The sequence below is a fragment of the Rattus rattus genome, chromosome 7 (genome assembly GCF_011064425.1).
Source record: "Rattus rattus isolate New Zealand chromosome 7, Rrattus_CSIRO_v1, whole genome shotgun sequence".
Taxonomy (NCBI): Eukaryota; Metazoa; Chordata; class Mammalia; order Rodentia; family Muridae; genus Rattus; species Rattus rattus.
In genome coordinates this window covers 58,208,304-58,225,866 of record NC_046160.1, presented here as the reverse complement: position 1 = coordinate 58,225,866, position 17,563 = coordinate 58,208,304, and the positions used below count along the sequence as shown (strand labels likewise).

The following is a 17,563-nucleotide window of genomic DNA, read 5'->3' as shown; positions in this document are numbered from 1 at the left end:
ACCTAATTAAATAAAGGCATTACTATCTTATCCTTGAATAGATGACAAAATAGACAAACATAAGGGTATATAAGTGCACTTTGCTCCCATTTGTAAAATGACATCTTGAAGACATTTTGATTTCAAGGCTCAGGATTATACTCTAAAAGTAGGACCAGCAAATGTTCAGACAATGGAAAGAAAATGTGTGTGTGAGGTGTGAGAAGTGGAGACAGATGAACGGGGATAGCCAAAGTTGATCTGAGTTCAATGTTAATGTCCCCACCTTCACTAGGAAGTCTCTCTGTGTTCATATTTCTCTTCTCTGTGGCCTGGACAGACTTGCCTTTACCCCTAAGCCTGCTGTCACTCTACTCTCAGTAGCTAAAGATCAATACCTATCTGTTCCAACTGTCCCTCACACATTCTCAGTAGCTGTCCCTCCTCCCTTTGGTCTGTCTAGCTCTTCTAAAACAAATAAACTAGCAACAACGGGAGGACCCGTCCATTCCTGGGACAATGGTATCTGAAAGTGGATGGTCAGAGGGGAGGTAAGAAGGCACAGCCTCTTCTCCAGCTCCAAGCTGTTTTATTTTAGATTTACTTTGTTGTTTTATGTAAATAAACAGTTACTGAGAGTTGAGAGTCACCACTTGGGTAGTGGGAATCAATCCTAGGTCCTTTGCAAAAACAAGTATTCTTAACCCCTGAGTCAATGCTTCATCCTCAATCCCAAGGTAATTAATTATCAAGAACACATTTCCTAACCAGTCCTCCAAACACTATTTACAGACTTCCATGCAATGTCCATGGCACTGTGAAATATGGCAGCCCTCAATCTTAAAAATAGTTTACATACAGTTAATAGAACATTCTGGTAATATAAATGTTACACATGTGAAAGTATTTATTATGCCCACAAAGTGGGTAGTCAATAAACATTTGAAAAAGATTAGATAGACTATAATCCGATGGTCTCTGTGTTGTATTTTTTGTTTGTTTTTGGACTAAAACCAGACATAGTCAGAATTAGGTATCAAAAAACAAATAGAGCCATTACTTACCACTCAATGGTAGGCATAGGAGACCCAAAGAAGGCACAGTCCAGCAAAGCAGGCCGGTTTGCAATGACCTGGTACAGTGTGTTTGCTGAGGTGAGAATCCGAGGTGGTTCAGCTACAACATTTTTAAAAGGTACAGTGAACACTGGATACATTTTAGGTTTACAGTGAATTTATCACATTTTGTTTTAGGATCAATAAAGTTTATCAAGTATGACCAACATGATATTTCCCATGAGTTCTGCATCTGTGGCATCAGTATAGTCACTCAACATAGACAAAACACCTCCTAATGTATGGTCAACATGTTGCTTTAGAGTCATAAATTACTGATTGCTTATCTGTATTTTCTATGCTGTTTAGTTATTGATTTGGTTATGTGTATCTCTTAGGACCCTGAGTGTCTTGTAGTGAAAGAATGCAGCTGTTTAATCATTTTAGGAACAGCACAGTGTCTGGCAGGAAAGCATTGCTTAATGACTGACCCATCTCGGCTCAGGACCTAACACTGGGAATGTTGGAGACACATAGAGAAAGTAGAAAAAAAATGCAGAATGGGAAGTGTGGTTTCTGAAAAACAAAGAGGACAAAGAAAAGCAAAGCAAAACAAACAAACAAAAATACCTCTTACAACTAAAGAAGCAACAGCATGAAGAGCATAAAGAGAAAAACCATAGATAGGAAAAGATATTTTCTAATCATTTGCATGATATAAGACTATTACACAAAATATATAAGAAACTCAAAGAACTCAATACGGATTTGTTTAAATGGGCAAAGGACCCAAATCCACATTTCTCAAGAGGAGACACACAAATGGCCAACAGAGATGATTATCACCGATTATAAAGAGAAAATTGGGGCTGGAAATGGCCCAGTGGTTAAGAGCACCGACTGCTTTTCCAAAGGTCCTGAGTTTAATTCCCAGCAACAACACAGTGGCTCATAACCATCTGCAATGAGATCTGATGCCCTTTTTTGGTTTGTCTGAAGATAGCAACAGTGTACTCATAACATATAAGAATAAAGAAATTTAAAATAAATTGAAAATCAACCACAGTCATGTATCTCTTGAGACCTGTTATAATGTCTGTTAGAAAACAGACATATGTAAGTGCTGTCTTTCAGCCTTAAAGAAGAAGTGGGGCTTGAGATAGCTCAGCACTAAGAACATTTGCTGTTCTTCCAGGAGACACAAGTTCAGTTCCCAGCACCCACATCTGGGAGTTCACAGCTGCCTCAAACTCCACATCTAAAGGATCAGGTGCCTTCTTCTATCCTCTGTAGACTCCTCCACACACAGGGCAGGTACTCACATAGAGCCACAGGCATAAAGATAAATAAATATTCTAAAAGAGAAGAGGATCCTGTATGTGTGATACCAATAAATCTGAAAGACATTGTGTGAGTACTCAGATAACATATCTCATTGATCTTACTGAAATATGAGACCTGAAGATGTCGATTTAATAGAAGTGAAGTATGAAAAGAAACCCAGAAACCAAATCTGTTTCCTCCATTTTCACCTCAACTGCTGAGCTTCTGGGCAGTTATGAAGGAAAATGGTGAATCTCGTTTGGCTTCCTTATGTTAGTTTTATTTGGAAAAGCAATAAACTATTTGAAAGGATTCAAGTATAATTTCTGCTTGTCACAAGAAAAATTCTTACATAAATTTTAAAAATGTAGCTTTTTGTAATTTTACTCAATAGGAGAGATATAGTGACTGCATAAACCAATCACTTTATAATATGCTTGAGTTCATCATAGTTTCCTATGGGTTTTTTGGCTGTATTTTTACACATGAAACAATATATATATCTGTGACTTGGTTAGAAGACAAGCATTATGGGTAATCATTTAGTTCTTTATGTGGGAATCATGAAGTTGTTTTTAAAGTTGTCAGTTTCTGTAGTGCAAAATGAGAATGCTTCCATAGTCTTACATGTTTGAATGCTTTTGCAGTTGGTAGAACTGTTTGGGAAGGAGTAGGAGGTGTGGCCTTGTTGGAGGAGGTATGTCACTGGAAATGGGCTTTGAGGTTCCCAAAGCCCACACCATGCCAGTTGACTCCCGACCTCCCCTGCCTTGCAATTGTTGTCTCATCACATAAGCTCTCAGCTACTGCTCCAGTACCTGCCTGCCTACACGCTGCCATGCTTCCGCCATGATGGTCATGAAGGTCATGGACTTTACTCCTCTCTACAACTATGAGCCCAAACTGAATGGTTTCTTTTGTAAGTTGCCTTGATCATGGTCCTTTGCTGCAGCAAAGGAATAGTAACTAACTGTCTAAAGATAAAAGAGCTGCCATATACATTGCTAATGTGAACAAACACCATTTTCCCTTTGAAGGATTTAACAATCAAATTACCAGTGAACAGAACAGCCTGTTTGATTATTTCTGCAGCAAAGATTTTGCCATATAAAAACTGTATGAAAGAATTTCAAGAACAGACAAAAATCACCCTTAAGGCAAGATTTGTATCGTATCTACCCTTGTATATTCTTTGTAGCTTAAAACACTGAGTATTGCAGGTAGCAAAGACATAATGCATTTTTGCTGAATAAATAGAAAATAACAGAGGTCATTAACTTTCCATGTTTTTGATAAAGGAAGAGCTTACCGAGCACATTTACAAATGCATTTGCTAGTAAATATCCATATTTGTTAGAGGCATTGCACTGATAAACCGCACTTGAGCTTTCTTGAACATTTGAAAACATAATGGTATCACCATCGATTTTTCGGCTGGGGTCATCGAGAGCAACTGTTTGAATAGAAAAATAGAAAATACACGTTTCTTACTGCTTAAAAGATATATGTTAAATGGGCAAATCTTGATATATATATATATATATATATATATACATAATTACATAAATGGGATGATCTAGGTATATGCCTCAATAAAAGGAAAAGCATCCAGGCAGAGTTTAGTTATCACACACAAGAATGAAAATATGCATGATGCTTGTTTAGCACTGTGTGGATGCTCTTTAACACTGAGGACTGCTTGAAAAGCAAGCCCAAGTTGGGCAAGAATATCAAATTCAGAAAAACATTGCCATGTTTATAAAGAATCCAGTTATTCAAAAGGAGGCAAGTTAGTTATTCAAAGGAAGGAATAATACTTGTCATCAGATGGAAAAATATGCTAGCTAGTTCAAGCCTGCCCCCTGCCATTGAGGACCTAGTTCTTAAAACAGATAAAGGTATGCAGATAAAGGGAGTCGAGAACAGGAGGATATCCACTTTCCTGCTGGTCACACATCTGGGGCTGAAGGAGCAATCAGTTGTATAAAATTTCTCTTAAAGACCCTTTTCATCTAAATCCCTTAAGTACTTAAGACATGTTATAACCAGGATTGAGCCATGCTGAAGTTGGATGAAACCGGCTGGGTAACACAGGATGTCAGCATTTAGTGCTAAGCAAGGCAAACACCATGGAAGCGCTGTGCTGGGCTGTACTGAGATGTTGTACTGAGATGCACAAATTTCTTTTTTTGGATGCTAAATGCGGGGTTGGGGAGACCATCACCCCACATTATTTTAAGAGTAAATTGCCTTAGCACACTGATCAACATCAAAGTAAATAATACTACCCTTCTCTCTGCAATGGCATATGGCAACACATTTCTATTTCTATGGTGACGAGAAAAGGTTTTATATCAAAGACATATCTTTCACTGTACTGAGACTTCATTATCACTTTGAAATAAAAGTAGCTGGCTCACCTCTGACTCATTAAGTCGCTTTAATAAAAATAAATCCAGCTATAGTTACTCATCTCCGTTTTACACACCCGTGAATTGTGCCCATTCATCCTGCGATAGTTTCTTACTGCTACAGTTTAGCATGAATCTACTATTTTCAAACTACACAAAATTCACTACCTCTTGGCTCTCCAAGATGGAAGCCAGACAAAGTCTCAGAAAACCATGTTCCTTCTCATAGTGCAGAGGAATCCACTTCTTTGTTCCTTCTGCTTTCTGGAGGATTCTTAATTTCTTAGTCCATATTTTCTTTTTGCTCCACCATCATCAAAGCTATCAGTGTTGTTTTTTTGTTTCCTGTTCATTCTTCCATTATCATGTTTCTCCCTGAACACAGCCAAGAGTGGCATAGCACCTTTGAAGGTTCTTGTGATGAAATTGGGATCTCTGGCCTCTCCTGCTCTGTGAGTTACTTTCAACACATGGTCTTAGAACATGGACACTCAGTGTTAGGGCTGCCCTGGAGGTTTTTGGTGTCCACCATATGCCCACTGTGACTGCCCCTTTGAAGGTACGCAGGACACTGAAGAACAGTAATGAGTGTGACGAGCAGGCAGAGCATGCTAACAGACTATGGGACAAAAGCTCCCCATATCCCTGAGCTTACAGATTCTTAAAACCACACAACCATATTCCAGTTTAAGTTTTATGAGATTAAAATCTCCTGGGGTATTGTTGCAGAACAATGTGAATGTATTCAATATCGTCCTACTGTGTATTCAAAGGTTAAGTTAGCAAAAGTGGACCCAGGGACTTTAAATATAGTAGACAAACACTCAGCCACTAAGCTCTATTCCTAACCCTTTAAAATGTCGCTTCTCTTGAATAACTGCACAAGGAAAACATAATGCAGACTTTCATGGTGAGAATGCTCGTTACTCTTTACCTATATAAGGGATAGAACAGTTTACAGTTATACTACCATGACCCTTGAGCTGAATTGGTAAGGCTAGAAGGACAATTTTCACAAGTGTACATGCGCCAACCACAAACAAAGCAACGTGCAGCTACAGGTTCGACTTTGCTTCAGTATCGAAGGCATCTGACTCTCTCTACCTCACTTGTGCTTAGTAGAGCAGTTTTCAGATACTTATTTCTGACGTAACGTTTACAGATAACAAACTTGGACTCAAGGTATAGATAAAGAGCAACTAGCATTCTCTCCGTGAACGGCTGTGTTCTGTTTTCCTTGTGCAGTTATTCAAGAGAAGCAAACACGCCTAGGAACTGCAGCAACATATGGCGGCTCAGTTGGTGGCTGGGCACAGAATGGAGTCACGGCTGCAGAGCCATTGGGAACTTTTCGATGCTGTGTACTGGATACCGTGTGGGAACAGCTTGCCAACTCGCAAACTCAAATCATCGAAAGGAACAATTAATTCTAGGAACAACCAACTTCATTTGCTGTAAATGAACACGGAAGGAAGAAATGTCAGAGTGCAGCATCCCCATCTATAACTTTAAGCCCCAAGGGTGAGGACCAAAAGTAGGACCTTCAGGGGCTGGAGAGATGGCTCAGTGGTTAGGAGCACCCGACTGCTCTTCCAGAGGTCCTGAGTTCAATTCCCAGCAACCACATGGTGGCTCACAACCATCTGTAAAGAGATCTGATGGCCTCTTCTGGTGTGTCTGAAGACAAAGTTCAAAAAAATCTTTAAAAAAAAAAAATAGGGCCTTCAGAAAAGTTCAAAAAAAAAATATGTGTGTGTGTGTGTGTGTGTGTGTGTGTGTGTGTGTGTGTATTACATGGTGGCTAAAACTGTAATGTCTCCAATATTTCAAATATGAAATTAATGATAATAAGTAAAAATGCTGTCTTATAAGCACTTAGTACTGTCAATTTCTAAGATATATTCATGTCAATTATATAATTTTGCTTAAAGAGAACCTTATTAAGTAGTTTAACCAGATAATATTAAGTACATTTTTAGATATGAAAATTATAGACCAGAGCACTTAACATTTTATTTAAATAAAATTAATGTTGCAGATTTCTGTTTTAGTCAGGTTTCTAAATACTTCCTGGACTGTGAAGAACAATTGGAGAGGACTTGAACCCAAGCTTTGGAGAAGAGCTGAAGTCCCATGTCCTGTCTATTCTTCCCTAACAGAACCTGCTGACAGAACCCTTACCTCTGAGAGGAAGGGGAAGGAGGAGGCTTTGGCGAGATCTTGAGAATATTCTGAATTAAGTCTCCATCCCTCTGGCTGTTTTCATGAGTTACACAAACAAAATTTGTAATTGTGTAAGGAGGAGATGCGGTCCTCCTTATAAATTTGGTCCTTTCCCCTCCTCAGATCTGAGCCGAGTGGGCTTTTAACAAAGGTGAGATTTTATGTTATGTGTTCCATGGGAGATGCGAGTAATAGACTCCCTCACTGCCTCCCTGGACAGAAACAGGGATTAAGGAGAAGGCAGAGGACATGGAAGAACTGGATCTCTAGGAGAGTGGGGAAATCTCCTGCTGTAGGTTTGAAGTGGTTTCTCTTGAGTTCACACTCTCTCAAGCACTCCAGACCACATTTGAGGTCTCCTGCAGGTCACTTATAACTGCGTAATCTCTAACCACTGTGGACTGTTTAAGATATTCTCGGTGTTTCACCGGTAAATTCTGTGTTTAATACTCTTGTTTGATAAGACATAGCTTCAGAAGCCAGTGAGATAAGCACCCAGGTGCTTTGGCCTTACGGCTACCTCTCCATGAGAATCCTAATTTGTAGCAGAGTCCTTGGATGATTACCTGCAATTCATGAGAGGGAGGCTATGAGTCTGGCTGTGTGGGTCCCTGACTGTGTCTGTTGATTGCCGAGGGAGACAGATCTGAGGCAATCGGTATGGATACAGAAGCACAGCTGATCTACATTTCTGTAGTCTCTTGGGTAGGAAGTCAGGCTAACAAGCCAGCTAGGGCCTCAGGCCAACTTCTGGAGCCTCTGTTAGGCAATGCTAAACATAAGTAATCCTCATGGTTCAGCCAGTGCCAATACACTGCAGTTTTCTGTTTTTCTACCATTGTATCTCTGTTACCTTCCATGGCCTGGCACTGCTGGATGCACAACTCAACAAACTACAGATGAGAGGCAACCATTGGCCTGTTTCCAGAACAGTCTTCAAGTCTCCAAGGCAGGCTTGTTTAGGTCCTTGGCCAACATGTGGAAAGGAGAAAGGCATTTGCCTCTTCAAGCCTCTAAGGACTTTTTTTGCTTTATTTCCTCACCTAACTCTTTATTTTGGATTAGTAGAAGCCAATATACATCAGGGTGTATCTCTTTGCTATTAGCTGCTTATGACCTAGTTCCCATTCAAAGAACGCACTCATCAGAAGTTTTCCAGAGACCAGCAGCCGAGAGCCATGTGTGGGGCACAGCTAAAGAACCGTGCAGGGTCCCTGCCAGTTCATCACCCTCAGTTATGAAATGTCCATGCACTTCTGACTTGGCCATGCTCAAAAATACACCACATCTCTGTGACAAAGGAGCAGGGAGCTGCTTGCAGCTTCCCAGAGCAGCCTGATGGGCAAGGCCACTTGCTGTGCTCTCCTACTGTTCACAATTCCCCTTACTGAATGCCCACCAGAGAGGCTGTCCCGAACTGAACACACCTGAGGTGGGGCACACTAGAGCTAAAAGAGCTGTGGAATTCCTGTCATATCTGCTTGGCTTCCTTCCTTCTTTTCCAAGGCAATATACTTTGGGGATAAAATAAATAAATAAATAACCTAATTTAAAGTTTTATGTGACAGATTTCGTCTGAATTATTTCTGTTTGGGACCTAATTGAATGATTTGGGGTTACAGTAGAAAAGTCTAACTGGTCTCCCAGAGACACTTACCCTCGCTTAACACCCTGTCCTCTGAATTTCACCATTAAAAAGTATGGGTGAAGACATATTCAAAGCTCACAGTCTGACTGTTAATGGAGTCCAAGGTTCCCCCAGGTGCTGCTATGCTAGTGCTGTCCTCCAAAGGTCCGTAAGCCTCACACGTTCATGTGTTGAACCCCAAGCTCCAAGGTTGTCTTAGCCCAAAGGCTCGGGTTTTTGTCAGGTGACTAGATCATACACAAATAGAGTTAGTGCCCCTGTCTCTGTATGTACACAGAGGAAGAGGCAGCCCCAGAAGCCAGTGTTCAACTTGGATTTTACAGCTTCCAGGACAGGGAGCAGAGTATCAATTTTCTGTTGTCTGTAAGTTACCTAGTCCAAGGTACTTTGTTATGGCAGCCAGAGCAGAGCAGCAGGGCCAATTTGGAAGGATGATAGCAGGTCAGGTGGAAAGAGCAAGCTCATCACTTAATTTCTCACACATGATTCCATTTCCCCTGCTTAGCTCTGTGTCCTGACTGCCAAGCCTAGGAATTTATGTCTACAACGGCCTCTGGCTGTCCCGGTTTTCCTGCTGAGTGGCTAGATGGATGTTCCCTCCCACCTGTCTGTTTTCGCTGAGTCTAACTCTCAGGAGCACATTTAATCTTTCATAAATTGTAAAGTACCTCTCAGCTGGAAAAAAAAAAAAAACCTTTGGTGCAAAGTGCTGAGTATTCAATATTGCTTTTATTATTACGGACACATTTCTATTCAAACCATACTTGTACCGGAGAACATCGTTCACTTCTGGGTTCCCTTCCACTCTTTCTCTTCAGTTGTCACTCACAATCCCTTCAGAGTGTCAGTATCTCTTTGATGTGTGATGGGAGCTAAGATTTGTGGCGTTGCCTGCTCTGATCGGAATTAAAATTGGAGCATAAGAATCAGTATCAATTACTGGCCTCATTAGGTTCAGTTTTCTTCCAAGGACATATTTCCTTTTGCAGTAAACACAAGCTGTTTCTGCCCAAGTATCTGATAACTGTTGTGCTGTGTGACACAAGCAAACTCCCAGTAAATACTCAGGGCACAGGCTGCAATTACTCAGACTAAAACTACATCGCCCATGCCTGCTTATTAGGAACATTGTGTCTTTCAACAGTGAATCTCCTGGCCGTCTTCACCTCTGGGATGAATCTTCCACCCTAAAGGAAGACTAAGATGGGTCAAAGTCAGTTCAAAGGGCCTTTCCTTGTTCGGAGGGAAAAGTGGCATTTGGTTTTCAGTGGGAGACTACCAGGAGCCAAACTGCATCTGATCAGGGTAATGACTATGAGGTGAGCCGGACAGGGTGGGCTTGAAGCAGAAATCAACTTTGTTTACATCCCCCACGCTCCACCTAAGGGGACATCTGAATTCTAAGAGGTGGGAAATGTTCAAAGGCTGTGAGGAGGCAAAGTGAGGAGGGAGGCAGGGACTGCTCTCAGTAAGACGTGGTTTAGAAGTTCAGAAGCATTGAGGGGCAATTTAATCCCCCCTTTGTTATATACCCCTTCTAATATCTCCAATCCTCTGAGAATGTTTTATAAAAATGAGCCTTTACTCTGTGGCTTGGAGGATTCATGAAAACTCCCCAGCCACACCCTTTCACGGGCCACTGTGGGCGGCACAGCGGTAGCCTGGGAAGATGGCTAGTGAAAATGACCTAGGGGTAGACCTGCAGACCAGGAGTGACAGTTACAAACACAGCCAGTGTCTTAATGTCTTCATTAAAGATCTCCGGAAAATGCCCTCATGAGACTCAAGAAGGGCAAAGAGGCAGAAGGCAGCCGTGGCATCCTTCATCAGGACCAGGTCCTTCAGATATGCAGTGGGACAATTGACCTATGAAGACTGGAGAATATGGGGGACACTGGGGCTTTCCCCAGGACTGAAAACTGTAGAGTCAGACAGATGTTTCTTTCTTTTGTCATCTACTGACTCAGCCCTAGATACCCTGTCAGGCTCTGTGGACTCTGTGACATTTCCTAAGAAAGTTAAATCTAAACTGTGGGTGAGGTTTATGTCTCACCCTATCATTCTCCCCACGGTCTGGGCTAAAAAAAAGAAAAAAGGAGAAATATTAAGTTCTGATTAATACACAGAATTATCTTTTTTATTACAGGTTCTTTTTCAACTTATTTTAATAAGTCTATATAAGTATCCAAAGGCAATAAAAAAATTTTAAGGTGCTTCGGTGCCTCTGATAACTTTACAGTCAGCTTCCATATAGAAGGTAAATTATTTCATCACTGCACACTTGTTTGTTCCTGAGATCCAGGCACACTTTGAAAATACCCTGCAACCAGAGACAAGGAAGGTCACTTACTTTCTACTGGGACTCCATTTGTTAACCAGCTAATTCTGGGTTTCGGGTTGCCGTTAGCTCTGCAGATGAGGGTCCCATTCTCCCCCGGGGAAAGCACGAGGTTGTGAGGTGCAACAATCCAGTAGGGAGCCGCTTTATTGAAAGAAGAAAAATAAATTTAGGAAAACATCTGACTCAAAAAGTATCGTAGCCAATGCTACATCCGACTCCTATTGCACTCTGACTACATCAGACTGTTGGACTGGATTACATGGTTTTGTTAAAGAGCTGTTAGCATCACTTTTTAGAATGAAGGAGAAAAACGTAAGAATTGATTCAAATAATTCTCTAGACTTTATAAAGAGTAAGGAGAATCACATGGATTTGAGTTACACAATTATAAAATAGAGAAACAATTCTAAAACTTTTTAATTTTGAAAAAGTTGCAAAGATAGACTACAGTGTGCTAAACCCCGTTGTTCTGTTTCCCCTAACATCAAATGTTTCTAGCAGGATTGTGGCTACACACAGGACAGAAAATGACCATGGCCCTGTTCTGGACACTACACCACCTCCACTGGCTGAGTTTGTTAGCCAGGGAGTTTCTTGGTCTCTCCTTTTCCTTCATGATTTTGACACATTTGAAGAGTGTTAGACCCGTTTGATAGAATGCCTTCGGTGAGTCTGGCCGATGCTTTCTAATGATTCAGTCCAGGTTCGGGGTTGTGAGGATATCACAGTGGTGATGCCTCTTTTCTTCTCCCACCACTCCAAGGAAGACATGAGACCACCGTGACTTATTAGCGACACTCAGCTTCGTCACTTGGTTAAGGTAGTATCTGCCAGTGCTCCCACTGTAAAATTAAACTGTTCTGTAATCTGCGTTCTATTCCTTGGCATCCGCTCACCAGTACAGCCAATTCTCCATGAGAACCTAACTTCCGTTTCCTCCAGGAAGGGTGATAATTAGTGGGCATACATTAAAAATGTCGCAGCCCATAGCAAGAACAGTTTGATGCTATGTAAATATCCCGCTTCTCCTTAAAGTTGCTTTCACCCACCGATTTCAGAATTCCTCCCTGGATCTTGCCTGTAGTAGTTATCTCTGTGGGACTATCATGGTGCTTTTCTGTTTCTACCATCCCTTCTGCTTTTACTAATTGTAGTTGTGCGAGGAAGATTTGAATGAGTGGCTTTTTAATCTGGCCTGGATGCAATTACAGTGGGAACGAGAAAAGATTCATGACACCACGAAGAGGATATCAATTTAAACTTCTCATTACTGAAGAACACAATCAAAAGCACATTAAACCGAAGTTTCAGAACCCCCACAAAAGCCAGGGGAATGTGTCTGAGATCAAAGTATACCTTTAACTGTGACAGAAATGGTATGATGGACGGCTCCTAATGCGTTTTTTGCTATGCACTGATAATTTCCAGAGTCTGCTTCAGAGACATGAATGATCTGCAAGGTTTTCTTGAAGTTCCGATAAAACGTCCGGTTGACAGGAAGCGTTCCATCTTCCTTGATCCAGTAAATAATTGGAGTAGGTCTGAGAGAATAAATAAGCAATGATGTTACAAAGGAAGAGGAGCTCCCCTGTGAATTTTCATGGGCATTTATAATCTTATAATCAATTCTTTACGTAAAGATAATGACAAGCATACAGACCTTTTAATTAACATCGCATTTGTATAAGTATTGCTCAGACCCTGTACTTGAAATGATTCCATTTTCAAATAATTAGAACTATACTAACTTTTTACCTCAGTGATGATGCGCCCTAAGCATGGATCGCTTTACTCAAGGGACCTAATCTTTTCGTCAACGTTCTGATCAGTGAGGATACTCTACAGACTTTTACTATGCCAATCAAGAGATTTACTATTAATAATATTGATTGATTTAATCAGCTAGAGTTAAAGATACGTGAACATCAGTGCCTCTGGAATTGTATATATATTTACAAATTGACCTGATAAAACTCACTATTTTATGGCACACTGATGATGTGAATTAAGTGACTAATGGTTAGAATTCTTCTCTTTACTATCAGTGAAATTTTAAAACACCTTTATGCTATCCGATAAGAATAGATCAGATTAATGTTATTCTGGTTCTCATTCAATTTTACTCTTTTAAATTAGGAAAATCCAAACAAATGATTTAAGAATGAAAAGCCAGAATATCGCTTGGTGTTAGATCTTTCTCAACGGTTCCTTGTGCCTTTGCATCTCTGGTTGTCTTAATGAGAATAGCTGGCTTGGATAACATCTTCAGAATTTACATGACATGAAAATTTTAAATTGTTCAACATAAACATGTGTGCACACACACATGCCTGTGTCCTCAGCCATGTGTGGTGGGAAGATGGCAAGGAAGAAGGACTGGTCCAGACCCTCCAGGACATCCCTGCTTTTGTTATCATAAATGCAAGAGGGATTTAATGACAGCTCATGACATGGGCTTTGCTTTGTTTGGATGAACAAAATGACAGCATAGAACTTTAATGAAGTGGCCTCTAAAATTAGCACACACTACAAACATGCAAAGCTGCAGAAGATGTGAGATCAGTTTCGAAGTATTAGTCAGTTACAGTGGAATCTGACAACATATGAGGTCTCCTTACAGTTTGACTCAGGTTTCAGATGAGGTGTGAGTGGGGTGGGGATAGACACACAGTGTTGTGGTTTACACTGAGCACAGCCATCAGTTGTTATGCAAGGCTCCTATTCCACAAACAATCTCAGAGATTGATGAATGGCTTAATGTGGTTTGATGCTGAGCCTAACGGTCCCTGGCTTGAAAAAAAAAAGTACAGTTCCAACCATGGATTCGTGAGATTTCTTTGTATTAAAAGTTCTTTCTTTTCTATTTCCAAGTTACAACGATAGTTTGCAAATAAATAAATAAATAAAAATAAAACATAAAAAAATCAATGTTCCTAATATGAAAACGTGAAAATATGAAACTTATTAAATATCATGTTTGTTCTTGACTATAAAAATGATAAAAATTAGAAATTAAAAAATCTGTTAGGAAAGATTGTCATATTTTAAGAGTTTTGTTTATTTAAGCTGAAGGACTGACATGGCAAATGTGTAATTTCCTGATTTGGTCAGCAGAGGGCGCCATGTGCATTCAGAAGTATTTATTCCTTCATCAAGGAACGACATGATCATTAGATATTCAGTTCACAGACAACACAAATCACAAAACGTGAAAGAAGTGTGTTCCTGAGATCCCAGTGAGGGCTTCAGTAACTGTGATCACTTAAAGACACTCGTTATACGCCTGGCATCACAGCAAGACAATCTAGAAACTTGCCTGACATGTGGGCCCAAGTTCACAGTTGCTCTTGTATCTACCCAAAGCCTTACTGGAGTGCCTGCCAAAGGCACGTGGGCTATGAAGTATGCGCAGATGAGCACCTTGGCTTTACGCTCTGCCCACAGGAAGGAACAGAAGGGACAGTGCCTCCGTTTTGAGGCCCCGAGATGCTCTGTGAGCTTTTGATGACAGACAGTAAGAGAGGGCAAGATTGCCAACATATCAGGTGCTCCAGGTGGCAGACCTTGAGAGTAACAAACTCGTAGCTATTCTGCTTTCAAAGGCCTCCTCCCAAGATCATTCAACAAATGATCAGGGTAAGTAGGTGATTCTTTTTTAAAGCCAGCAAAAGCTGAGGTTGTTCATTGGAAAGCAGCAGAATTCTATGGTGATCACAGTGACCAGTGATCATAAGATGATTACAGGTACAGAAAACATACTGCAAGATGAACACTCTTACATCAGAATGTTTTAGCAACAACACACAATTCAAAGTTGACTCGGGTAATGTTTGTATATTTTTTAAATTTTGGTCAAATTAGAAGCATGAAACAATGGCTTTTCCTGGGAAATGGAAATGTCTGTCAACCATTTATATATTGATAAGAAGTAAGCATCCGGACAGAATGTGTTAACTCACAGGCCTTCTGCAATGCACTCCAGGGAAAGCACGTTTCCTCTTAATTCCTCCTTGCGGCTTTCATTGCCCTCTGGAGTTAGAAATGTTGGTGGCCTCTCTTTACTAGATTTAGCTGCAAACAAGAAAACCAGTATGCATTAAAATTATGAAAGTGTGTTCTTAGAACACAGCTGCTGTCAAAAGCTGCCTAAAATTCTACTCTCATTTCGAATCCATTGGATGCTTATTTTGAAATTTGTTAAGTTATACATATACACTCTCTCCTTACACTTACTCAGTGTGCCAGGAAAAGAAACAATTTTGATTGCATGGGCAAAGCAGTGTCAAGGACTCTTTTTTGTACATGTCTTTAATTGGGTTAGGGTTTTATCAATTTTCTGTGGGCTGGTAAATCTCCAAAATTTATGTGATGATGTCAGTTCGTCACATTCCTTAAGACTAGAGCTCAGGTCAAGGCAAAAAGTGTGTCTTTTGAAGGATGTTAATTGTTGGGTTTTTGGTTTTTGGTTTTTTTTTTTGTTTTTTTAAGTAACAAATCATTATGGACAAAGTTTTTTTTTTATTTATTCTGGACAGCATTATAGCCCATGCCACTGATATATATCTTACGGGTCCTACACTGCCAAGTCTGTGAAACATAAAATAGAACTAGAGAATTTCTAAAGAGTTCTGAAAAGTTATACGCTGTGAATAAAGATCTGCAGTAGAGGATCTCAAGGTGTGACTTCATGGCAGAGTGTTTGTTTAGTATAGGTAAGGCCCCCGGTTTTATCCCTAGTTTTGGGGGAAAAAAAGAAAAGGAATACTGGCAGAGCTAAATACATGGAAATCATTTATTTGAAGTCAAAATAAAGAAGCTCTAAGACAGAAGCTTAGAAATAGTCCCTCTGTTTTATGGACTTAAAAACTGTGACCTTCTCGACTGAAGGCCTTGAGGAATTTTCAAGTGGAAATGTCATAAGACACTATTTCAGCCACAAATGATGGATGCACTTGGTACTTCTAAAACCAAATGAAGGGGCAATATATAAATTTCTCATTTCTCAAAAGAAAACATTCTAAGTACCCAAAATGGTATTGCTGGAGAAAAATTTGTTTCCTCAAGGATTTTAGAGGTGGTTAGGGGAACTTACTCCTTATTGAGAAGAGTCTTGAGGCCTATATTTGAGTGAACCATATTAAATAAATAAAGGTGACTTATATCTGCCCTACTCTGCAATGTTCATATCTCAAAGGTAAAAACTAATGTAGCAGAAACTCCATCTATGAGGAATTAAGAAGCCCTTACATCCAGAGCCATTATTGTTTAGTAACAGATTTTATGCTTGACAGCCACGTTTTCCTTGAGGAAATCCAGTTTGTTTCAATTTAATGCAAAGAACTGAATGGTCTATTTTTAAAGGTTTCCTCCCACAGAAAACAGTGACTGATTTCTAACAAAGCTAAAAACACAGAAGGTTAGATGATTACTATGTAATGTACTCTATGTTAGTTACTGAAGGTTCTTATGAGTCAATATTCTAGGAGTTAATACGACCAATCAGTTTATATTGTAGGTCATGCAAAAAGTTTATAGACAGCACAAAATATGAAAAATACAATTCTAAACACATATGACAGGTTTTTTCTAAAGCATATGAAATGGTTAACATGAAACTTTATAACAAGTTTAATTGTACATACATCATGGAAAATGTTTGAGTGGCATGCTTAAGAGTTTACAGCTAAGTTTCTTAAGAAACGCACATTGATACGGTGATATTAAACATGTAACTAGAGGTTTCCTAAAGAAACAAGGTTAAGCGGCCATGGAGGTGACGTTAGTGAACTAAAGTCTACAATGAAGGAGAGAATATCAGTTACAACCACTGTAACTCACCACCATAAAACTCAGTGTCACTCAAATTAGCAGCTATAGTGTCATTCAATTCATCCACTGAAATAAACAGAATATCATGAAGAGGGCACAAAAGTAGGCGAGAAGGGTAAAAATCCATTGGGCAACAGAAACAAAGGCATACAGTAGGCTAAGTGTCATTCCTGCCAGGAAGGTATAGTGCTTGATATCATACTGACTAACTCAGAATTCACTCTACCACCCCCAACTGCGACTTGATCTACAGGATCAATGCCAACAAAAGGCACTGTGGGGTATAAGGCACACAGCAATGCTCAGAACACTATAGAGTCAGGAGGTTTCCAGGGGAATAGAAATGGCAATCAGTGAAAAATGTAAAAGATAATATTTATGCATGCTTCTTCTAGCATTAAGTTAATGCTTTAGTGAGCATTTGCAGGAATTTTCTTGGTCAATGAACTGTTTTACCTTGGAGTCAGACTGTATTTAATTGTTAATAATTTGAGTCACATAATGTAAACACCATTAAAAGAAACCCAGGAGGCTGAGTTCTTACCTGAAATCACCTTCAAAGAAATAGGTTGTTTCTGTTGAATTGTTTGAGTGTGATTAAATCTGGCATAGCAGATGTAGTCTTCACGGGTGTCCTCTGGGAGGACATTGGAGAAGTAAAGGTCTCCATTCAGACCTTGGGAAACCCGCTCACTCTGTGGCAGTCTTTGAAAGGCTTGGGGAAAGACAGAGATACTAAGATCATTCCATCATA

General features: G+C 40.0%; 1 protein-coding gene across 2 annotated transcripts in view; it reads right to left on the bottom strand.

Annotated features, from left to right (window-relative positions):
* The window catches only part of Nrcam (neuronal cell adhesion molecule), an 80,241-nt gene that overhangs the window by 42,420 nt on the left and 20,258 nt on the right, over positions 1-17,563 (bottom strand). For both annotated transcript variants that reach the window (XM_032907694.1, XM_032907695.1), the window contains 7 exons: positions 17,354-17,524; positions 16,819-16,875; positions 14,940-15,051; positions 12,337-12,521; positions 10,990-11,121; positions 3,667-3,810; positions 1,044-1,155 (listed from right to left, as the gene is read on the bottom strand). In XM_032907694.1, coding sequence (XP_032763585.1) covers positions 1,044-1,155; positions 3,667-3,810; positions 10,990-11,121; positions 12,337-12,521; positions 14,940-15,051; positions 16,819-16,875; positions 17,354-17,524 — 913 coding nt within the window. The remainder of the gene's footprint in view (positions 1-1,043; positions 1,156-3,666; positions 3,811-10,989; positions 11,122-12,336; positions 12,522-14,939; positions 15,052-16,818; positions 16,876-17,353; positions 17,525-17,563) is intronic.